The sequence below is a fragment of the Sceloporus occidentalis genome, unplaced genomic scaffold, assembly GCF_023333645.1.
Source record: "Sceloporus occidentalis isolate IW3139 unplaced genomic scaffold, rSceOcc1.0.p SCAF_183, whole genome shotgun sequence".
Taxonomy (NCBI): Eukaryota; Metazoa; Chordata; class Lepidosauria; order Squamata; family Phrynosomatidae; genus Sceloporus; species Sceloporus occidentalis.
In genome coordinates, this window is record NW_028317163.1 from 200564 (window position 1) to 226574 (window position 26011).

General features: G+C 38.0%; 1 protein-coding gene across 1 annotated transcript in view; it reads left to right on the forward strand.

Moving 5' to 3' along the window:
• Positions 1 to 26011, forward strand: part of LOC149278692 (receptor-type tyrosine-protein phosphatase gamma-like) — a 176319-nt gene that overhangs the window by 19900 nt on the left and 130408 nt on the right. Inside the window, exon 2 of the mRNA XM_089501835.1 lies at positions 11310 to 11414. Coding sequence (XP_089357961.1) covers positions 11310 to 11414 — 105 coding nt within the window. The remainder of the gene's footprint in view (positions 1 to 11309; positions 11415 to 26011) is intronic.

A 26011-nucleotide genomic window follows, 5' to 3' on the forward strand; every position in this document is an offset into this window, starting at 1 on the left:
CTGTGGTTAAGGATTATTTTACTTAAATGTCGGAGCGTTTCCCAAAATGTCAAAGGTAGTGCTATCCCAGCGCAGTGCCCCTTCATTCATATGAAAATATGCCTCTAACTTGGATGAGAACATCGTAATTTAGCAGACAATAATTCCATTCTCTAAACATTGGGATATCTATCACTTGAAGCACATCAGCCACTACTAAACCAGTAATTTTACAAAAAGTTGGGTTGCCAAGGTCCTTGTGATCTTCTGAACCAAACTGAGTTCCCATCAGTCACTTTCTTATCTGAAAATTTCTTCCAATCACTTTTGGGGCCAAACTTTTTTCACAGTTGGAGGCATATTCCACAATAGTAACAATGTATTTCTTTTGCATTACTGGTGTTGGTTTCAACCACAAGTCATTCAAACGGCTGCCACCAATTAAAGGTCATCTCGAAGGACGTCTTACAAGATAAATGAAGATAACTCGTTAGCTGGGCTTCACACTGTACTATATAAAATATATAATAAATGGTTTAGCTACTGGCAATTTTGATACCCCCCCCCCCAAAAAAAACCATCTCTTGGAACCAAATGTCTACATAAAGTAGACCCCTTTTCATCTTATTTCTATACAAATTAAAAAAAAAAACACATATAAGGCTTTTCTCGGTTATCCCATGATGAGCTTTTACATTGCTGTCCTTGGGTTAATTGTGTCTTATTTGACTGCGAGGATTTAATGGGTCACAAGGATTTGTAATTGAAGTAAAAACAAATAAGTAGATTTCGGCGGTCTCTGATCTTCGGCTGCATAGTGTTTGCTCCCTTCTCCACCCAACATTCTAGACAAAACAGATGCAGGATATTAACCTAATCAGGAAATGTTGCAAACAATTTTTTATTTTATTTTTTGGCACAGCACTTTTAGAAAGTCTAGGAGAAAGTATCAATTCATCTTTTATTTAGTTTTTTTAGTTTTACATTTTTTGTTAGTTTTGTTAGCTTGTTTTTTTGTTTTTTTTATATATATCTTTATGAGAAAATGGCAGTTAAGCTTTACATTCATTTTTGTCCAGACAATTTTAGAGAAGGGACTTAAAATACATGTTAAGAAATGCATATAGGTAGTTTCATACTCCTATATGTTTTTAGTATTTTTGTTAGTCTTTTTATTCTGAATATACTTCAGGTTTGCTACTTAGAATTCATTTTTTTACCCTAAAGTAATTTTAAAAGCTTTTTTATTTTTTATCTTATTTGGTAGAACTTGGGGGAAATACCTTAATGGTGGAACGGAAGAGTTGAGACAGCTTTATTTCTGAAACCCTGAGGCGTATTAAATGAAGCTTAACACCTTAGAAAGAAAATGAACAGTGGCAGTGGAGTGTGAGCACATAAGGGAAGCAAAGTGGTGCAAAGTCAATATAGCTCTATCAATAGAAAAAAAATTTCTCCAAAACATCTGAAACAAGAAAAAAAAAAGAGCATGTTTCACGGATCCAGAAGCCTCTACCTTCTTGGTTTACCTTTACCAAACACACAGATCGCCTGAGTTTGGAGGGGAATGGGTTTGGCTAAATGCTGCTCATCTCTCCCGGAGACCCAGGGAAGCACTGCTTCAGCCAAAGACTCTGGGTCAAACCTTGGGCATTCCAAATCCCTGATGCCCCCCTGTCCTTCCCCGATACAGCTCATTTTTAGGAGGTCAGAATGTTTGCTGGGTATGAGTGTATCGAAGGGTTCTACAGCCCTAAAAGCCCCGATTAATGTGTATAGAAACAGCAGGAAACGGCTTTATAAATTGAACGGGATCAATAAAACCCATTGGTCTTCTTGTAAACACCCCACGCGGTGACACAAATACCCCGCAATAGGGAACAAAGTCACATAATGCACTTGGACTACTTCAAATGATAATACTGTATTTATTGTGTTACAGCTATGGTTCTTAAAAAAATATCTTGAGTTTGTGTAAATGGCTGAGCTTTGTGTACAAGGAAGAAAATATAATTAATGCATTAAAAAGGATGATTTCTAGTGGAACTTCAAATAAGTGCTCATTGTACAACTTTATGAAACAATGAAAATCTTCACATATCCGAGCTGAGATAAATCCTTTTATATTTTAAGTCCTGATTTATATTCGACATGAAAGTGAATCATTATGTCCTTGAGAGATAAAAGAAGATTTAATTGTAGAAATGAAAGCTTACTAATAAAATGGGAATAAGATGATTGGAAATATATTGAATTGAACAACCTCTTTATTAAAGTTCAGATGAGTGCATATTATTAGGACATTATTATGTAACAGACCTATCTATTCAAGACGGCCATGAGATGACTGAGGAGAGAAGGTGCAGATGTGAAATAATGTTTGGTTAAGTGGGAGGATTTGAAGAAAAAATGGGATTGGAGGAAAAGGAGAGGTTGGAGAGAGATGTTGGGGGCCCAGAATGCGACGTTGGGCTGGGGGGGTTGATCGGAGAAAGCCCTCATGTGGGTTCAAAGAAGAAGTAATTTGGTGCCTTCAAAAAGTGACTCAACCGACAGGCAGTCCCGTTGCCAACGTTGAAATCGCCAATGTTGGGAATTATGTAGCGGGAATCCTGTGACTCCACACAATGCTCTTTAATTGAGCTGTAATTCTGGCAGTGCCACTCGTGAGTGTGCGCTCAATGCATCAATTCAACCATTTTTCCATAAGGATCCTGGAGTCGTTATAAGTTACTTAGGGAGCTATCAGTATCTCGTGGGTTTGCATGAAGATACAAGATCACTATCCCCTCTTTAGTTTTTGGTCATCATGATAAGGTCACAAAAGGCCAGCCTCTCTTTACCGCTGCTAAAAAATACACCCTAGAGTGATTAGAATGGTCACAGAAAGGGGTCTCCGACCCGACGAGCTGTTCTGTAAAGCAAGAGAGTCAGATGGTCTGAGGATAGTCTGGCCCTTGTCTTATTTCTCCGTTAATCGGTATTCTCCGTCCTGCAGAATTAACCTCTACAGCATGTGTTTATTCACATATGTGTTTGTGTGTATGTATGTATATATATACTATATATTCTATGTGTATTAGACCGTCCAGGTAACAGTAATGCCGTGGATACATGGTAAAGGCAGGCGCAGGTTTTCTGTGAAATTTGCCGCTGTTTCTAATAATCTTCCATTTGTTTTCTGTGTGCTCTTCCTTATCTCCTGAGATTATTCTTGTCACATTCGCTGCTCCCCTCCCTCGGGATTTATTCCCCCCCTGGTTCACTTGCTCTGCACACGTCTCCAGCTTCCTTTTTGGAGAATCGTGTCAACAGCCAACTATCCTCCTCTCTAAAAACGTCCATTCCTATTGCTTTAGCCTTACATCTCCTGCCTGTTGTTTGTAGCCGGCTTTCCGTCACTTTAATGCTTTCATAATCCCCAGAGAAAAGGAGAAAAGAAATATAAATTAGCTTTTACTGTATCCAAATCGCCTCTGGAACAAAAAGGTCTATTGATTTGCAGCCTTTTTCTTGATTTAAGATATTTCTTTCGTAGGTTCCCTAATGTTCTCTAATATATCAATTATTGCAGTTTATTTTAAGAACCTCTACCGTGGATTATCATTTTTGAGACTTTTAAACCCCAGATCTGTACATTTAATTTCCTTCCTTTCACTTTAGAAAGTCTTCTCAATTGTTACCTTTTTGTAACCCACTCTATCTTGATACAAGGTATCACTGAATCCATACCTCGATGCCGCTTGATTCTATCCTTCTACAGAAATGACTATTTTATTTCTGAGAAGATCAAGGAGACACCGGCCACTTGATTTGTTAGTAGACTTCTAATAATATAATTGTAATAGTATCTGACGTGTGTTTTTTTTTTTTTATTTATTTATTGGATTTTCATCTCACCAAACAGTTCTTCAACATAACTCAGTCTGACTTTGGCCTGCATTGGCCCGTCTTCCTCATCTATTAGGGATTGAGTGATGTGTCGTCAATAGGGTGTTGCGCAGAAAAAGTGCCCGTCGCGTTTTGAGAGCCGAGGAAGCCGCGTCCGCTTTATCTGCAATGGCTAGCCCAGATTTTGTTGTTTTTGGCACACATCGGGTTGCTTAGAGACCTGTCGGTTCTCTCCCACGTGTCTTCGTCTTCCCGGGAGAGGACATGCGTGGCTTGTGAGACTGCACACTGTTCATGGGCTTGCATTTAACTATTCTAAATGTTAGAACAATGTTTACTTGTTTTTGGAAGTTTAGCTTTGTCCCTTTTATTGTCGTATTCGTATATTTGGATCGGCATGGTTTAAAAAATATGAGTGTCCTGGTTCTGCTTGTCATGCCTCCGTACTGATCAGCCGCTTGAGTTTGCTTGGATGAACTAAAATCGCCCTTAATAATCGAAATATATCTCAAATTGATGAAAGATATTTTCCTGTTGTGACCACGCTTCCCGTCTGCCTTCAAAACATTTCTGTAATAAGAAAGGGAAATCTCAAATTATATTAAGACAAGTCACGGCGCTTCTTCATTTCGAATGCAAGACTGTGCAAATATTTTGCTTAGAATTAGATCGGAGACGCAAATATTGAAATGCTGCTAATCTTCGGAGATGTGCTCTCTGCAGCAATAATCTGAGTCGAGTTTTATTAGCGCTCTCAAACTGTGCCCGTCCAGACATATGGCATCAATTGATAGATTCTGACAATAACTGTTATCAGTTGTTCAGTCCTCCGTGGCTTAAACAAGGGCACATCTGTTGCAACGCATTGACCTTCAAGGCTTGTCAGATCATTTTCGAAAAAGTTTCTTTCCATGTTATTTTCCATAAACCAGATACTAATTTCCATAACTTATTTGGTTTGGTGATTTTACGGTACTAACAGGCCAGGCGCTTGGCGAGGATGTCTTCAAACCTGCTTAGCCAAGAGCCACGGGCCACCAAATATATTAGCAAAGCATGCAGACCGAGCTTGTAAAATGATAAATGAAGAAACTGTATCAGCGTCTTAGTCTTCCAAATCAGAATACTATGTAGCCAACGGAAGAATAACAGAAAGGGTCTCTCCACCATGAGCTTCTTGGAGTCTCCCAGTAGAAGGCTTCAGCAAACCTCCCTGTAGTCTGAAACGGATCACTCGGAAATATGGCTGTAGTGGGTACAGAGCAACCTTGACTCTTCTTAAACTGATGGATCCAATGATTATATTTTTTGGATACTTTATGAAGTCACATCTTTTAGCACTGAACTCTTCTATCGTAGATTAAACCTGTAGGTGTAGCTAGCGAGACAATGTTACTTTTACCAAGCTTCTAGCAAAGAGGGACATCGGAGATGAAATGTAGGGATATGGGTCCCGTAGAGATGTGCTACCCAAATTAAACAGGGACAATTGTGACCTGTGTTTTATAGCGTCTCCTGATTAATGGTGTTTGAATATTACCTTCCAAGCTCAAAGTGAAATATGACTTTATAGGACAAGCTCTCACTCCAGCTTCCATTGAGCCCATAGATCTCTTCTATTAAGAAGGTTTCTGATTTGGCTGTAGCTTAGTAGGAGATGATCTCATTTGGAGGGAGCCCATAGGGATCACCCCGAGACACCTCCGACTCCCACGCGTGAAACCCCTTATGTTCCTGGAATGTTCAGTCGCCAGATATTATTTGGCGTTTATCGTTTTATTGATAACCTGCGATGATTTGATGGGGCATTAAGATTTTATCATTTGCTATAGCAGAGAACATCTGTGTGATTTAACTATTATTATCCAGATGGGAACACTTCTTGCTTTGTTACATCTGCCTTGGGTGCACTGCAAGCTGGAAGCCAATTCACAGACGCTTTAGTGTCCAGAGCTCCAAGAGTTTGTGCAGCAAATCTATAATGCATGGATTTCAAACAACAAAAATCTCAGATTAATAGGGAGATTGACATTTTTACAAGCTAACACAGCAACGTGTTCTTACATATTTGTGTATATCCAACTCTTGTGTGTCCCATTACCTGCCAGATGTGTTCTATGAAGGATGAGGTGTGTGGTTTTTTTTAGGCAATGGATTTTTGGTTTTGTGGCTTCCAAATATTCTCTTCTAGAGTTACGGTTGCTTTACGGTTACATTGTATAGTGTTATAGTTTTTGAGTGTGTGTGTACTTTTTTTTTTTTTTTATTATTATTATTTTATATAATTATTGGTATTATATTTATAACCCTTTCTGTAAAGAATATGGGGCTTTGCTTAAAAGCCGCATCCCTGCCTTGAACCGCGAGCAGATATCTCTATATATAAACATTTGAAGGCGAACATCTGGACTTTATGTGACTGTTTGACAATGAATGTTATTCCGCTGCCAAAGTTTTTTTGTTAATGTTCTTCGGAAACAAGGAAAACCGCAAAAAAAGTGGGAGTCTGCTTTCCATTACGTAGCCACATCTATTTTAAAATAAAAAACTACCCCACGCCTGTATAGTGATGCATCGTGTGGGTTTCTTTAACATTAGGGTGCCCAATGGTAGCAACAAGACTCATTGACCGCTGGCACCCAAAAGACCATAACTATTGATACTCATGGAAATGGAGTGATTGTTCTGGGTGTTGCGTGCTCTTCAGCTAGCAGGGCGTACACCGTGTAAGCCCTAATATTTTAAGTGCAGAGCATAATTTTTTATTATTATGGGGAAATTGCTTTTTCAAGCAATTTTGAGCATACCCCCACCCCCCCGAATTTTATTTTTCTTATGTTCCTACAATAAAATTGACTTAAATAGCCAGTAGACTGGCTTTTCTATTTTTTTATTTCTTTATATGTAGCAGTGACTGTATGTCGGCGACCGAATCTGCAAGAAGGTGCTGCTGGCCAGCTTGAGAAAACCGCTACTAAATTACAAGCAGGCTTCTTAAAGTTCTGGGGGAATTAAAAAATAAATAAAATAATAATTTTGGCTTCTCCGGGAGAAAGCAAAGCTATTTTTGAAGACTCTGGCACTTTAAAGTAGTCATGCCGCTGGAGAACAGATTGGTTTCCTTTCTAACAAGGGCTGAAAACCAGCTTTATAATGTACTCCTTTTCAAAATATTTACATTTCTTTTTCTTACGGGTCCCTGAAGGCATATTATGCAAATTGGTTTCTGCGCTGGCCAAAAGCTACTTTAGAATGTTGTCATGCGCTGAAGTTGCTCGATATCCGAAAGATATTTCTTTTTTCCCTAGGAGGCAACAATATGCCGGTAGATATCTCCTACTGTCTAGATTAGTTTGGGAAACACCTGCATTCTTTTTGAGAGTTAAATGAATAAGGAGATATTTTAAAGGTACACGATACCGCTTGCTCTGTTCTAGTAAAAAAATGTATCATATGGTCTCCTGAATTCATTAAAATAAATTAATGTGATGATCAGGAACAAGTTGACTTTGTGGAGATGGTGTAGAGCAAACAACCACTTGCATGATGACCTTCTCTGCTCTAGAACATACAATAAAAACAATGGTACTGGTATTCAGGAGCACATGCTCAGAAATGGGTGGGGCATTGTCAGAAATGGGTGTGAAAGGGGCGTGGACAGATTTACCCTCGAACCCCCTCCTCTTTAGCCACCCGTGGAACTCTCCATGTGATTGACTTTATTTATTTTATAGATGAGTGAGTTATTTTATCTGGTTTGAAGCATACATTTGATTTGGAAACAATTGTAAAAAGTCATATCGTCCAAAAACCATTTGCCCACATTTCCAAAAACTCTCCACGTGGAAACTTTATGGCTAAGTTTCCATACCCGTTTTTATGTTGCTTGCATTGTGTCGTCAATGGGGAGAAAATGGCAGTTTTTGCCCTTCTTTTGCTTACTTTGTTCCGATGAGAATTACAGTTGAATGGGTAATATTGGGAACCTAGTTTTAGATTCTCGTTGTTTCTGTTTGGCCTTTTTTTATTTTTTTTCTTGAACGATGTTCTCGTTTGACTCCAATATCATGCAGTAATTTTATTTATTTATTTATTTTTTTTGTCTGATTTTGTAATCATACCCCCTTTACTTCTTTAAGAACTACCGGAAGTAACAGGCGCTGACATGTTCCCGAGTTAAATTGACTTGGTTGAAGGGTGACACTAATTACAAGTTGCCCTGAGCGATCCATGTAGAGAATTCGTTGTGTTTGAGACCTGCCATTAAATACCTGGATACAACAAATCCCTTCTAAGAGTTAATTGTTCAAATATAGGCTCTGGATACATCTTAGCTCCAGAAATAAGCAGTATATCTAGCAACAAGGGAGACGAATACTCTTAGTATGAGTATTGATACAATGCCTGGCATAATGGCGAAACCTGAGGCTGCTTTTAAGATGTTAAATATTTGAATTTATCCATTTTATTGTTCAGTTTTTTGTTTCTTTTTCGGTTATCCCAGAGGCAGGTTGCAAGAAATCCCAGTGATCCAGAGCTCCTAAAAAATGTTTACCCTGTGGATTCCCATGTGTCATTATTTTAGGTAGATCTCAAGGGGCTTCTCTTTTTCTTCTATAAATCACATTTATTTATAGACCACTAGCCTATTCCGTAGCTCTATTACAATGGGAGGATAGTGGGAATTAACGTTAAAGCTGACAGTATACAAATTAACTTTCATATTTATACAAAATGGGAAAACTGCGCTGCTTTTGTGACCTTTATAATCTATTTCCTGACCCATACAGGTATTTGTGTAATAATTATCTAAGCCCCCCTACCCATATTCTTCTGACATACCTCTAAATATAATGATCACAGCAATGTTCTCTAGAAGGATACGGCTCTTTAGGCTGGTTGGGAATGGAATACGTTCTGTTGTCTCGCGTAGCACGAAGGAAGAGCGAAGGAATTGGGTTTAATCCTGTCATCATGTCAGTAGGAGGACAGAACAATAACAAAGTAGGTTTTAAGGATCTCTGGAATTAGCACAAGTGGAACAGGCTTCCTTAAAGAATTAAGAGGTCATCGTTAGAGTATACTCATTGAAAGTGCTACATAATAACGCTTTCCTTGCTAAATGTTTGGTGCATTCCCCACAAATGGTTCCTTTTGAAGAAGACCAGTTCTAATGGTTTCTAATGGCTTTGACTGCACACCTTTGCTGTTAGGTGGCCCTTAATCGATACCCAACGCATGGTTGAAACCCCATCATCTATCCACTCGGCATTCCGGCTAATCATGTACAGACATTTCTCTTGACCTGAGTGCAGCCAGACACCTAACTTTTTTAATTGTATATTGTTTTTTATTGGCACCCCTAACAACATAAAAAAAATATTTGCAGTTTAATATTTGTCTCCACTGAAAATAATTGTTCTCTCTCTCTCTAATGTTCTGCATAATGATAAGAATAATAACCAGCATCGATAAGTAAGCAGCCTCACAGGCCCATCGGTCATTTGTCCAGAATATTACATTGCCACGCTAGGCCTGCTGGGTACGTCCCAGAGTAGACTAACCAGAGCTTTCCTTCTACTGGGAGAGTGATCACGTAGGGCTCTGGTTAACCACATGTAGAGGCGGGGCTAGACCCAGAAAGCTTTTAGCGAGTGGGGAGTGGGAGGGAAGCTGATGAGGGATGGGTGTGTCTAAACAGTACTCCCCACCCCTGCGGAACTGACCAAGTATGTATGTAAGTGTTTGTGTATATGTATGTATGTATGTAATGTATGTGTAGATAGATAGATAGATAGATAGATATATATATATTATATATTTATGTAAGTGTTTGTGTGTATGTATGTATGTAATATTTATATTTATGTGTGTAATATATAAAATATACAAAGAAAACCATGTATATTTACTCTGAAGCTCAGTCATCCTCCTCCTAAATTTCTTCAGCAGCAATTACTGAAACAGCTGCCTGCTATATATTTGCATAATTTAATTTTCACTTCTGGAAATATTGGAAATCAATGGCATAATTTATATTAGGCATTTTTATTGTGCTGGCATTTTTATTTTTTGTAATTCATTCATGCTTATGTGCTGAATCAAAGTGTTTTGTAACCTATAAAAGTGTTTATGTGCTGCTCATGGTGGTTTTGCCAGAAAAGCAGTCACGATTTATGAGAGCAACCTAACAAAAAACAAATGTAAAGGGTTAACCATTTTAGTGTGTTTTCAGTGAAAAACATAAATTTTTTTAAGGGTTTAAATAAACAAAATAAAGTATCACTTTGTTTTTATAGCCTTTTGTCAGCCTTGTGAAATCCTTCATTTCAGGTGGGGTTCCATAAAGGTTGCATAAATATTAGGGCGTGGTTTATAGGAAACCGTTTAGGCATATATTATGGCAAAATAGCAAATTTGCATTAAATATATAATGTGTATATACACACTGTATATGGACAAAAGTATTGGGACACCTGCCCATTACACCAACAGGGGCTTTGATGACATCACATTCTAAATACATAGACATTAATATGAAGTTGGTCCCCCCTTTGCAGCTATAACGGCTTCCGCTCTTCTGGGAAGGATTTCCACAAGATTTTGGGGAGTTTCTGTGGGAATTTTTGCCCGTCCAAGCAGACGAGCGTTTGTGAGGTCAGGCACTGATATTGGACAAGATGCCCAGCTCTCAGTCTCCATTCCTGTTCATCTTAAAGGTGCTCGATGGGGTTGAGGTTGGGGCTCTGTGCTGCCGGTCACGTTCTTCCACCCCAAACTCATCCAACCATGTCTTTATGGAGCTGCTTTGTGTATTTGTGTATTCCTGATGGAATAGAAAAAGGTCTTCACCAAACTGTTCCCACAAAGTTGGAAGCAGAGTATTGTCCAAAATGTCTTGGGATGTCCCCTTGAGCCCCTCTAAGAATCATGTTTTTGCCTTGATAGGGACATATGACTCTATACTGGCATGTGATGCCTTTCTTATAAGCACAGCAGGGTGGCTGAAAACCTTTTTTATATCTGAATTATGGGTAAAAAAATATCACAGTAGCATTTGTGGACTTTCTTCCCAACTCTGCTCGTCAGTAGCTCTGCCAAGACCTGGGGATGTGGATCGGTCGATGATGGAACATGGTCTTTCAGATCTTTGTATGACATCATGGACTGTTATTGCAGTCATGTGGACTTTTTTCTCTGCTATATGTCCTTCATTAAAATGAGACTAGAGTTTGATAAATTGTGCAAAACACTGATAGTGTTATCTTAACATAAACGTTCTCATAAATCGTTCTCAATATAAATACAAATGCAGGTAAAAACTGTAGTTGGAATAATTGTTTTGCAAAGTTTTTTTTTTTTTTTTTTTTTAACATTTGTAAAAGTTTATCTTGGCTCTTTTGGTTTAAATATAATGTCATTCATTTATCTTTTTCCAGCCTATACGGAGGGTAACGTTGGACCTTTACACGACAACAATCATGGCAGCTCCATACAACTTCGGAGGAGAAAGGCGGCGTCAGAACCATACTGGTCTTATTCAGGTAGGGTGGAAGTCTGACTGTAAAAATCTCTGTCAATGTTCCCTTTAAAAATTTTGCAAAAATGTTCTAAATAAGGCCGTTTCTAGAATAGCCGAGCAAGATAAAGAATTCATAAAAATTTAGATTGGAATGTGCCAAACCTGTAGGTTTTTAATTGGAATGTAAATTGTTGTTTTTTTTCTCCTTTAAATATGGTTAAGATAAGGGTTGGCTGATTATGACTTAATTTGCGTTAAAGCTAAATGATTGAAAAAGCTGTGTTTTAACTGTATTTTTTCCTTAATAGGTAATATATTTAATATTTGTATTCAGCATTCTATAGAATTCCTAGAAAGTTCATGCATTCTGTATAGGGACCGGTACCGGCTCTGGCCACTTCTCAGATACACGGGCAGCTACATTCATCACATTAGGGAACTGAACGCCATTGATCTTATCTTATTTTTTTTATTTTTTTTAAATGGGCTGCACCTTTTCCGCTCAGACTTAAAACCTCACCCTTCCTCGTCAGTCTAATGAGTTTCTTTGTTCCAATTCCATTTTGCTTTATTGATGGTTTGCAAGAATTCGACAACGAGAGAAAGTAATGGTAAAAGAATGAGCTTAATGGGGAGGGAAAACATATTGTGCGGATTTTCATATCGGCTTCTACAACGCACAGGGGAATATTTTTTTAGATTGAAATATGCTGTGAATGTTTTTAAAATGTTGTATATCACAGCCTTGTTTACAGCAACCATTTCCATCGAAAGCCCATACTAATGACCCTTTATATATATATTTTTTTTTAATCCGGCCTGCTTTTTCCTATTGCTCTGAATGCCGAAAACAAGTAACCTCGCAATTGTTTGATTTGTAATTTTTTAAACCTTTTATATATATATATATATATATATATATATATATATATATATATAAAATCTACATTTTAATAAAAAAAAAGGTTTAAAAAATTATAAATCAAACCAAAAAAAAATAAATAAAAAAAATAAAATATATATAAAAATCATTAAAAAAAAAAAACTTCTTATTCCACCCCACCTTGCTTTAATCAGTTAAGGGGTTTCAGTCCCATCTGGCAGCCCCCCCCCCCCAAAAAAAAGAGAAAAATGCAGATATTTGAGAATTTAGTTAATTAGGGAAGTACCTTTTTATTTTTCTTCCTGTTTAAATTCGGACAACACCCCATTCGCAGGATATTATGTTTCCATTTCATTCATGAATTGTTTTAACTTGTGATACATTGTAGACGTTTGTATTTAATCTATAAAAGTATTTAATGTATTCAATTCATGGTAAATAAGCTGTGAATTCAATTTTATTAAGGGGTGAGTTAAAATCCTAATTTTCATGAATATTTAAAATAAAAAAAACAGTTAAAAAACATATTTTGTAACCAGATATCAGTTGCTTTATCCAGATGACATTTTGAAGAAGAAGAAGAAAAAAGGATAATGTTTAATACTTTCTATAAACATCACATCATAACTGCAGAGTCCCGGTAAATTAGCTAATCGCTAATACACCGGCTCCGTTTTGTTAGATAAAATTTTTATCATAATCACGAGTTTGAAAAGGGCAACGTAATTTGCATGCACTTAAGGCCTTTTCCCAGAAGATCTCGTATACACCTTCTCTTCATTAGCAAATGGGTAAATCCAATATCATTGATCTGTAGGTGATATTTCATACTCATAACATTTCCAGGATCTCTTAGTCGGAGGAAAAAAAAGGAAATAATATATCTTTCCGCCTCAGGAGTTGTCTGTTATGCTCTTTTATAGAAGATTTGCCTCCCTTTTGATTTTTTTTGTAGATTTTTAGACATTTTTGTTTTATTTGACTCATCTATATCCGAATGTTTTGCTTATTATGACGTACATTGTTGGCTAATGGCCCCTTTTTCCTGAGGTGGGTTACTTGGCAGGTTTAGAAATCATCTTAAGAAATCTGTGTCTTATCCCCAAAGTCCAGTCTGGGACTTTTTGAGGGGTTGGTGAAACCCATTGGGGCATTCTGGTCTAGGCTGACCAGGCCTTGGCTTACGGAGGCAGTTCCAGGCCTTCTGTAGTAAAACGGGGAGCCAAACACCGTGTCGGTGATTGGGCTCCCTGTAGTCTCATTTGGAGCATTCAAAGGGAGATCACTGAGCTCCTCAACCGGCCCATTAACGCTATGGAGGACCGTGTTGACTCGGCAAAGTCCGCCATAGTTGCCTTCTGCCTGGCGTCGAACATTCTTAAAAAGTGTAGCGTCGGCATATGACATCATATTCCAGCGCAGAGCAATAAGGATGTCAGGATGGCGGCACGTGGGGGGGGGGCTGCCCTGGGTTAGGCCTAGGGTGGCACTGAAGATGAATTCACCTCTGATCAAATCCAGAGAGTTAACAGGTATGTCTGTATAATATATAAAGTGGACCAAATTCAGTTTTAATTACATTATAACTCTTTCCCAGCTGTCCCAAAACATGCCTTTTTTGCTAATTTGCATCTTGTTTAAAAGTCATGGAAAGGCACGATAGTAAATATTCCGTTTTACAATGTTGTAATAAAAGATAACACGCTTGGCTCTTTAAATGAGGAATTATTTCCGTAAGGGCAAATTCAGCATTCGCCGTGCCTCCTTCTGTATCTCTAATGTGCCGTAATACCGGCTTTGCACATTACACAGTAACATTAATATATTTTATACACTCGCTGAGATAAAGCCAACACGGTAACCGGGTACCGGAGCGTTCGCCGTCCGTGAGAAGTTGGTCATAAATAATTGAGAATATCACCATTCAGCTAAAGAATCACCAGGAAGAAGAGAAATAATTGGTTTCCGTAGAGACAATAGACAGTCCGGTATTACCATTCATATACAAAATGGCTACTTATTCTGCGATACTGTACAATAAAGAGACAATGCTAAAAATATTCATGACAAATGAGTTGTACAGCCTTATGGGAAATCATACCCAAAGGACTGCGCTGGCTATTGAACTAGTCTTTTCTATATAACATGTACTAAAGTAGTTTTTGAGAGTTTTTGTTTCTGTGATATAAGGAAACGGTAAAGTGCTTGTTTCATCTGTAACGAGGGGTTATTAAATTTTTGGGGGGCACTTAATACTTTATTGCACAACACAGTAAAAGGCATAATTTTTACACCTGCTTCATTTTGCATTGTCTGGTAGATCATCACTGGTGGGACCCCTAGCAAAATCTTATTAGGTCTCTGGATGAGTTCCTCAGGGGCGGGTTAGTAGTGTTTCATCACACCCACTTCCCTCCCACTCCACACCCACTAAAGGCTCCCTGGGGCCATCCCAACCCCTACATGTGGCTAGCCATGGGTCTACCTTCCAGAGGGAGAGCTCCCTCTGACTGACTGAGGGCCACACACGTACTGATACTGCTACTCCAGGGGCCAACATAGATAAAGTAAAATTACATAAGCTTATAGGACCTCAGTCGTGTCTTCTTCAGATAGAATACCTCTGAAACCCGATGTGACTTTACTTTTAAGTAAAGTTTAGGCCTCACTTTTTCTTTTGCACATTTGGCTTCTGGGAAAAGCATTCTCCTTTTTTCCCCCCATTTTCATGTTTTCCAGCTTGAAAAGAAATGGCCAGGCTATTTTTCTCTTGCCTGTGAATTTTTCCTTGTTAATGAGATCTTTTTAGAAGGAAGTGGAGTGACGAGAAATATTCTATTATCGCCGACAAATCTTTAAAAAAAAAAACACAAAAAAAACTTTGCAGAAGAACTGACAGCCGTGAAGGAGGTCTCTGACGTTCCTGCTTTCACGATGATGATATCGGTGCGTGGGTGGCAAATTTAACCCTTTGCAAGAAAATTATCCTTTTTAAACTCTCCATCTGTCTCAATACTGACGTCCCTGTTGATTCAGGGTTAATAAAGTTAGGTTGAAACTCTTGAAAATTCATCCTGAAAACTAAATTCTCAGTTTTTACTTCATTTGTTGGGAAACTTGTTTCCAGAATTATCGCTAATGAGTTTAATGAGATTTTTATGTGATTTTGCGCTCTGAGTGGGGCATTTAGAAGAAGAAGAATAATGGGGTTTTATTTACCCCGTTTAATATAAAAAAGCCATTCCCTGCTGTTTTTATACACATTATCGGGGCTTTTAGGGCAGTAGAACCCTGCGATCCCCTCATACCCAGCAAACATTCTGAGGAAAGAGGGGCATCAGGGGAGGAGACAGGGCTATGAGGGGGCATCAGGGAGGAAAGAGAGGAGAGTAAAGAGACCTCTGTGTTTGGATTTCGCTTGGTGAAACAGTCCATAAAGCGGCAAAAAATATTTTTATTTCCCAATTACAAGCCCTATTAGCCTTGGCTTTGACAGCATGATATTTATGTAGGGCAGTTTTATTTCATGTGGAAACATTAGTTATCCCTCACTGCTTAGCTCTTGATTGAAGGAAACCAACCCTGCAGTGCTTTCGACATTCATGCTTTCTTCTCTATCATAAAATCAACAAAACTATTTTAATGTTTTTATCTCGTCCCTTGGTCGAAGTGACCTGCTTACAAAATCTCACCCGCTTCTTCCAGAAGAAAAAAATAAATATATATATTTGCAGCTAAAATGTCGTAATGTTTGAAAACACAATATTGTAAAAATGCCTCTCATGTTGAAGTATATAATTAACTCCAGTGGCTACGTGGATACAATGTATGGATAAAGTGCAAAGTTTTTGTCATCATGCCATTCTGAGATTTTAACAGACACTTGCATTTTCTGTAAATGACAATTTCCTAATAAAAATGCCTTTTTCTTACTATGGAATAACGAGAAGGGATTTCAGTTGCCGAGTTACATTTTATTAAAAAGGCCATATTATTTTATTTATTATTATTATTATTAAAGATGTCTTTTGGAGCAGTAATGGTTTTACGGTTTGACTTTTGCGGTAATATTTCCATCGCCCACTCTGCAAAATGTGATACATTTGTTGCCTCCTTAAGTACTACGTTTACTTAAAATCCCAAACCAGCTACTTCCTAAGATGTTTCTTTTTCCACCAGTAAAAAATTCATAAACCAGTACAGAGGGGTCAAGGCACGTGTTAAAAAAAAATAAATTCAATATACGTTCATGATGCGTATAACCATACATACGAAAGGATCAGCTGGGACTATATCTGATATTTTACGCTAGCATTGAATCCATGAAATTTGTGCAATTCAGAAAAAAAAAGTTCTATATTTTTAGCATTGGTAAATGGGTCCATAAGTGAATTAAAGCAGCGTTGGTGACATTACACGTATCGTAATGATTCTACGAGTGCCGCCGATCTACGCTCGCCTCGGTGGTTAACTGTTTTGCGTCGTTAGAGGCTTATGTATCATTGTGACTTAATTAGGGACTTCCTTGCAGTGTTTTCACAAACCCACCAGAATTACTGCTATCTTGTCCCGTCCTGCATACGCCAGCTGTTTAACTTCCAGACAGAAATCGCAGCCAGGGACCTTGTCCGTACAAAGGATGCACTCTTAACAGTCCGTGGGAACGGCAGAAGACGGCCAAGTGTCAACTACATAAGCATGAAAATGTCTCTCCCCTTCTAAATAGATTCCCCCCAGAGGCAGGAAGTTCACGTTCGCTCTTTGACACTTATTACATAATCGTTGTTTAAACACTAATGTATCCTTCTGTCCTGGAAACCCGATGGCCTTATTGAAAGGTTTGCTGGAGGTCACTTAGAACAACAGAAGTCTTTAAAGAAGGTGCGCTTGGAAACATTTCCAATAGATGTACTTACCCCCCCCCATCTATATAGTAACAATGAAGCAAATGTGCCAAATGTTTGAAACACCCCCCCCCCTCTTTTATTTAATCGGGTTTTCATGTTTAAGACGAGCTGATGGTAACAGTGGATGCGGAAAGAAGTCCTTCCAGGTTTGGACCCTACCGACCCCTCAAATCAAGGACTTTTCCTCGAGCCCCGAAGCCGACGTCTTGTACTACTTGTCATAACGCTTGTGTTCTCTCTTTTATTTTTTTTTATTTTTTTTTTTTTAAAGAATTTGGGGATTCCGTGTCTTTATTGAAAGGAATAAAATGTTTCCATGTGAAAAAAAAAATAAAAAAAACCTTCAAAAGTGCTTTATAATCCTAGAATTTCCAGAATTTATTATGAAAAGGTCTTTCTGGGCTCTGGTTTTAGACTTTCTTAGAAAGTGAACTTTTTTTTTTTAATCTGAGCACAGATTTGAAGAGCTCCACATAATTGTACGCAAAGCTCTCCACGTGACGCCTGTTCCCGTATTACGAGGTGGATTTTAAGATTTCTTGATGAGTGTTCTTGTGCTTGGAAAGAGAAACACATAATTAAGCAAATTAGCCTTAATTCTTCTTATTCACAGTCTTAAAACTGATAAATTTAGACCATCTCTTTCCATATGCCTTTAATTGGCCAAACATACATTCAATTAGAAGCTCTCCATCCGCCAAAGATTACGGAGGCCTGAAAAGATCAAATAAAATTAGATTTTTTTTTAGGGGGGTTCCAGATGGAGGCTTTATTTTTAAGCTGTATAGTAGTAGAATTTGCAAGGATATGATGATAAATAGTTATATTCTGAAATCTTATCTATGGAAAGTGCTTGAGCTCAGAAATTAACCAACCTTGTTCCAACGCACGCTCCGTCAGTCAAGTCTTTAGATTTTTCTGCTCGTTGGAATAATTCTAGGTTATAAAACACCTTTGAGTGTTTTTGAGTTGTTGTTGTTTTTTATAGAAACATTTTTATTTCTTATCTGAATTTGTTTAGAATATTGGGTTTCCGTTGATAGCTATGGAGAAGAGCACCACAACATTTCTGATATGCGTTGATTGAGTTTAATGTTAAGGTTCTGTAACCAGTGTTTATACCGGGCCAGGGGATTTCTTATATTAAATACTTTATGGAATCAAAGGAGAAGTATCCCAAACTCCAGTAGTCACAAAGTTACTCAGGGCAAGAGAAGTCTATCATGTCCAACCCATCTCCTTCAATTCAACAGAAGGCAAAAAAAAAGAAACATTTATCCAATATTGTCCCAAAGTGGTAAAAACACTGCTTCTTGCTAATTAATTTACCAGTGTTAAATAATTAAATCCCTGAAAGCAGACGGTCGCTAGAAATGCATCCAACCTTTTATTGAGAGCATTAATTGGATCCACCAAAACAGCTTCGCTTGGCAGCGCCCCATCAGGAGGAGAAAGCACCCTTTCCTGTGCTAAATGATGAATCTCTTTTCCTTCTCGTGTTACAAGTTGCCCCCGTGGAACATTCTGTCAATGACAAGATTCCCCGGTCAGGACTTCGTATTGTCCTTGAATATACTTGTATATGCTCAAGATTTTACCGAGTGGAACCATACAAAGAAAAAGATAGGCCGTGAATATCTTCTTCTGGTAGTTCCTAGTAAAATATGTTATCGCAAACGCTATGAAATGTCATTGTCAGACAAAGCAATGACAAAAATACAAAGGTTAAGATGTACTGCAGCACCAGCAATATACTGTATATACATGTATATTCTTCCTACCCCATAATGACAGCAGAATCTGCTGGGGCAAAAAACATTGCGTATTGGGGACGGTCAAATAAGGAAACATACACTACTGATAAAAAGTTTGGGGTGACTTTTCAGGGAAAACGAGGACATTTCAAGCTGTAACATAATTGCAAAAAACGTAAACTTGGATCAGTGAACGCAACGTGCCATTGGAACACAGGAGTGATAAAGGGCCATTGGAACACAGGAGTGATGGGAGTGATAAAGGGCCATTGGAACACAGGAGTGATGGGAGTGATAAAGGGCCGTTGGAACACAGGAGTGATGGGAGTGATAAAGGGCCATTGGAACACAGGAGTGATGGGAGTGATAAAGGGCCATTGGAACACAGGAGTGATAAAGGGCCATTGGAACACAGGAGTGATGGGAGTGATAAAGGGCCATTGGAACACAGGAGTGATGGGAGTGATAAAGGGCCGTTGGAACACAGGAGTGATGGGAGTGATAAAGGGCCATTGGAACACAGGAGTGATGGGAGTGATAAAGGGCAATTGGAACACAGGAGTGATGGGAGTGATAAAGGGCCATTGGAACACAGGAGTGATAAAGGGCCATTGGAACACAGGAGTGATGGGAGTGATAAAGGGCCATTGGAACACAGGAGTGATGGGAGTGATAAAGGGCCGTTGGAACACAGGAGTGATGGGAGTGATAAAGGGCCATTGGAACACAGGAGTGATGGGAGTGATAAAGGGCCCCTCTATGCCTATGAAGAGATTCCATTAAAAAACAGTTGTTTCCAGCTACAATAGTCATTTACAACATTAACCCCATCTGCGCTGGATTTCTGATCTATTTCGTGTTATTTTGATGGGCAAAATTTGCTTTTCTTTTAAAAACAAAGAGCGTTTCCAAACCTTTTAACATTTGTGTAGAGCCGAGCGAAAAGTGGACAGAGGCTCGTTCATAGCCCTTCTAGGTGTTCCTTTACATATAGGGCAGATACTAAAGTAAAAATTTGTTCACAGCGCCCAGGAGGCAGAGATGTTATTTTTGTATTCTAAAAATACGTGCTGTCAATGCAAAGATTTAGTTTACGCGTTCACAATAAATCGTGGATAATGCTCGTGGAAAATACTTAAATAAATGATATATATATATATATATATATATATATATATATATATATATATATAAATCCCAACAAAGATTATTTAATAAAATCTGATATAATTGGGTTCTTTGAGGGTGTGAACTACTTAATTAGATCTTACGACTTAACGCACAAGTAAAATTTGCATTCTCCTTGCAACTCTCCGTACGACGTCTGTATTGTCTGAATAGTGTGTCAAACCTCTTACACTTTAATAACATTCTGATAATTTTTAATCGCATGCATTTCAAATCTTAAAAAAAAGAATTAAGTCTTGACAAAATGAGAATTTTACACATGGGCAGACAACGCTACCCAGAGGCCCACTTTCACTTTTCATGAATATTAATTTTAATAACACATGCCAAATTGGGATTGTTTTACACTAATGCATAAAATTTACAGTTTGAAGAGAGCTCGGGTATCCAGCGAAAAGTCGGAGGAAAACAATTTGGTAAGACAGCCATTTAAAAAAAGTATAAATGGCACTGACCAGATAACCATTTGGAGTGGGCGAAGTTTTAAAATGGTTATTTATGGTTTCATTAAAACGCGAGGCCTGCGAACGTTGTAGATTAAAGGTTTTGAGACGTGTTGTCGTTGAACATTTTTTGGTAATGGAACTTAATCAAGAGAGTGTCGTGAAATCAGACGGCTGTAATTAATGTGGTTAAAAGGGAAAGTTTTGCCCTGTAAACCATGCCGTAATTCACAACTAGAGGATCGGAGACGGGCCAGGAGACAACATTGCTTACAAAGTTACCATTGCTGATTTGCTTGGGTCGTATCGGCCAATTGCATTTGGTGTTGGAAGGTCAACTTCCTCTTAAGAGCACCCAGAGTTCCCCGATTCTTGACCGTTGACTTGTAGGGCCGCCTAACTTTTGCCGCTCCAGCAGCCAATCAGGTCCTGCACACGCGGCGGCCCGCTATGGTAGTGTAAAAACTATTTGATGGCTGCTGGCCTTAAAGAGACAGAGCTGACCAAGTTACCCCCAGGTCAATACCTGATGATAAAACATTTCCTGCTGATAAAAAAAATAAAAAAAAATAGTATTTTTTGAAAATCACTCCTCTACGTTACTTAGACTAAAGAAACCGTTTATAACCTGAAGCCATTAGCTTTTGATATTAAAAGGATATTACCTGTCACTCCAAACAATAAGTTGCTCCGTGTTACAAGTCCGACTTGTCTTTCTTCTTTTTCTTTCTTTCTTTGAACGTCTCCCCGTGGAGATTCCGTTGTTATCTGCCTATCAAGCTGCGTGTCTTAAAAAAGAGTCGCGAGCTCTGAAATAATAGGTGTGTATTTTCCCAATCTGCGGGTCAAGTCACGTTGCGGTCGGCTTCAATGGAGATCAAGCACAGGAAAGGTCCTGGACTCCCAGTAGTCCCCGCTGTGAATATATATTCGACTAAACAAATCACAGACTTAGATTTCATGTTTTGTTTGCGTTTGATTCCTTCCAGATACATGAACTGACATTGAAGCGTTTCTCAGCGTCAGGACATTCTCTTGCGTTGCATGCATGTCGGAGTTTTTTAATGGTGACTTTAAAGGGACAATGTCAAAGTAAAAAAAAAAAAAAAATCATATCTAAAGTACTCTTCCATGTAGACAAAACATTAATATTTTTTTATATTTTTTTTTTTCTTACCATGTCTGATGATGAAATTTCAGAAATAAACTTTTAAAATACAGAAATTTCTTTAAAAAAAGAAGAAATAAATAATACAATAATAAAAAAAAAAAAACGTCCTTGTTAGATGGAAACGTACATGTGTGATGTCGAGTAAATAGGGTATCGTATTAGACAGAGACTCACATAAAATATGCAGAAACCTCACACGTTTCCAAGAGAGGTGTTAAGACAGTTAATTTCTTTGTTCGTAATAACATAAGTACACCACATCTGAACTGTGAACCAAGGCAGGTTTCATACCTATTAAATGGTGATAGGAAATAAACTTAGTTTGAAACTATTTTATAAAAAAATGAAACTTTTGTAAAAAAAAAAAATAAAAAAAAATAATATTTTACATATATATATAATTTCATTATATATATTTTACATGTATAAAATCTATTATTTCGGGAGGCAAATGCCATCTAGAAGAGCCAATTACAAGTTGTTGACCCAAAAATGCATCTATGTCAAGTGTCATTCAAGCAGAAAATGGCTTTAAGTCATGATAAATTGGAATGGATTAAAAAGCACATCCACTTCTTGGCATAATTATTCCACTTTCTTTTTTGAAGACAGTTTTAGCATCCCTTTCTTTTTTTTTTTTTTTTTTTTTTTTTAATGATCTATTATTTATCTACATATAGTAAAAATAGTCTTTATGACATTTATTATATTTATTACTTTTTTATGTTTTGGTTTTTTTCCGTAAAAGAGGCATTCCTTCAATGTCAGTTTTGACAATGATTTATCCTTCACAAACGATGTGTCTCCTTAATGTAGAGCATAGATATTCTTCTAAACATGATGCATGATTTGTATAGGTCAGATTATTTTAATGAAACGTATATTCTTCCTGTCGGGAAGAATTCCGTGCAGCACCCACAATATACATTTTATGATTTTTCAATAAATTAGTCGTTTGCTCGGTAATATTTAGAATGCCGAAACATCTCGGTAGATTTTAAACTATTTGCGTTTTGTGATTGGCTCTCTTCACATCCCATAATGCACTTCACTTCCTGTCTGTTGCCGTCCTGTGAATTCCAATACCTTTCCAAGTTTTGTTTCACATCATAAACAATTGACTACAAATGAACACAATGTATCTACACAGTGTTTCCCTCTTGAGATAAAAAAAAATAGTTTCCAGGTGATGGTTCCAAATTCTTCTTGTTTGGCCTAGGCATTTTGCCGTTTCTGCCGCGTGAATAATCTTCTGTTCCAGCCGGTTAATGCGAACGTTGCCTGTGTTTTGACTAGTCATTGGATAATGTCGCAGAACCTTGGATGGAAACACAATGTAAGAATGATTTCATTACTCCTCTGCGCGCGCTGTCTGCCCGTCGTAAATCTCTGCCAACGTCGATGAGTGTGAGGTGAGCTACTACTGTAAATGGCTAAAAATAGCCCGGCTAATGGCGTAAAAGCTTGATAACACGTTTTTCGAGGCTGCAAATAATGCTAATTCCAAAGATAGCTGCCGGATGTAAACTGAATTAAAGTAACTTGACACCGAAATACCTCTACAATCCTCTGCTTTGTAAAATTCAACATTTTTTTTTTATAAAAAAAAAAAAAAATGAAAGTCTGCATCGGGAGTCATTATGCTAAATCCCTTCTTTTTTGTTTCACAAGTCGGATCCTTTCCGTAGATTTGAAGATACAAAATTACCAGTCGGTCTAGAAGCGACGGCGTTCTAAACGAGATACACAAATTACGTAACGGTCTTCAGACATCCCATAAATGATGGCATTTTTGATGCGTTTCGACGGCAAATATAAAAATTCAGTGTAGGCGATGTATGTGGTCTGCGTTATAGATTACCTGTTGGCATGTTTTCTGATGAGGAGACATGACATGGTCTCGTCAACACAGTTTGTCAGTTTCACTTTGCGTTACAGTCGGATAGGGACATAGATTCGAGGCGGAGGAGAACCACGGAAGGCTCAGGACTGCGTTACATCTTCATTTTTTATTCAAAGCCCTCGTCTGTCGGCTTCAATAAAAATATTATCGGCCTCTGTTTTCAGCGATCTTCGGGTGAAACTACAAGATTTTGTAGTCAACTGACGAGCAGTGAAATCTTACGAGGCATGTTTATTTAATAACGGAGACACTTTATAACCGGAGAATGTGACTGCTGTATTGATGTTGATGCTTTTTCATTGTATGGAAAATCTCATAAATCTGTCACGAAGAAGTCTACTTAAAGATCTGACAACAAAGTTTGCCAGCTGGGAACTCACACCCGCTAGGTTTAACTGGAATAGTAGGCCTTTAGGAAAAGCTGCAGCTCCAGCGCTCCCTCGTAGTCCTGTTTTTTGCGCACCACTGATTGGTAGCTTGAAGCAGCCAATAAGAGGAAGGAAAGTGAGCCCATCAGGAGTGATCTCTCCCTTTGTATCATTAAAGAACCCCTAGGCTACCGTGTGTATGTTGGCTAGCATGTCCCTTTAACACATAGCCCTAACAGACAGGTTTAGGGGCTGCAGTCCAAGTTTTCTTGATACCGCCATTAAGTGGCTATCCCTTGTGGCTTTACCATTTCAAGGAACTTGCCCAGAAGGTTCCAGAAAAAAACTCGGACCATCAGAATAAGAGTAGAAACCCTGACAACAAAGAATTTCATTCATACGCAGTATTGATGAGTCGGAAGCACGTGGAGTTTGCCACGGACTGCGACTTCCACGATGCTCAGTTGGTTAAAAGTTTGAAAATGATGGGAATTATTGTCCGCAGCAGCTAGAACGTTCAGGCGTTCTTCCTGCCCGGGTGTAGTTGAGTTCTCACGGATTCAATGGGCGTCCGAATATGCATCTTCAGCTTGTTTTACTCTTCGATCTTTCAACTTTTCATGGTAAAATAAATACTTTATGTTTTCCATTCCCCGGGCTTTTATTGTTTCACACCACTTGAGTTTCTTAAGATCATAGCCCTGATTGCTTCCGGGCTTATTATTTGCAATCCTTTAACTCCTAGGATACAAAATTGTCACGCTGAGCGCTGTGACAGGTAGTGCTTATCATCCGTCACTCCATGTAATTGTTTGCTACAATGAAAAAGCATTTCGCCACCTTTTATTTCTTCTCATTCTGAGCACGATTCATCAGTCTTTGGGGGGCTTTTGTCAGAATAACATTGTATAGAACTAGGTGGTTTATAATTATAGAATGTTTAAGTAAAGGAACTCCGCGGTAATCGTGTTTAGAAACATTGTATACTGTTGGCTTGATTGTTTCTGACGCCCTGACCCTTTCATGGGGATGTTGAGTCGGATGAACCGACATTTCTTCTGAAGACTCGCAGTTTATTGAGTCCTAAAACTCTAAATCTTTACTGTGTCAGACTTTGGTGGTCATTTCATTTTGTTTTATAGGACGGTCCATCTCCTTATAGTCTCTTTACGATCTATTTGCCCCAGTGCGCATTATCTGCCCCAAGGAAATTTTAGATGTCCCTTTTATTACATTGTTTATTATTATTTATCGAACATCAGACCCTTTGTAAGTGGTACATTTTTTAAATAGTCTTTTTATGTAAAAAGGAAATTAATCCAACTTTGGTCAATGAAATAAAAAATAAGTATATAAGTATATAATAAATGTAAGATTTATTTATTTTTTTAATATGAGCCATAAGACAAATGCAAGTATTTTATCTGCAGGTTCCACTGATTGCGCTAAAATGATCATCCACAATGTTTTATGACCATTGCATCCATTGAGTGGATTTGCCACACAAGACATGAACACCTAAATATTTTAGGTAATAATTAGGGGCTTGCAAGTTTAATAACCATGCTAGGGTAATTTTAGAAATTTCACTAGCCGATTCTCAAAAAAATATATGTTCTTATTGAGAGTAATTTCAAACTTTAATTTTTTATTTTTTTTTGTACATTAAACAATCAGAATTTGGGCCGTCAGTGATGCGGGTTGAATTAATTAGCGTGGAGCATTCTGGACCCTTGTGGTTAAGAAAATGCAAAAACAATTACTGGTAGGCAATTAAACTGATCATCAATGGATTAGAAATATTAACCTAAAATAACTTTACTACGTAGCTCGCACAAAGCAATTAACGGACGGCAGCTATCCGAATATCCATGGTGGGCATTTTGCTGACGCGTGTGCTGATAACACAAAGAGCGACTCCCAAAGTTTCAGACAAATGATGGAGGCGGCCACTTAATTCACAAACTTTAATTAGTCCCCGAAAAGAATCGCTGCAGAAAAC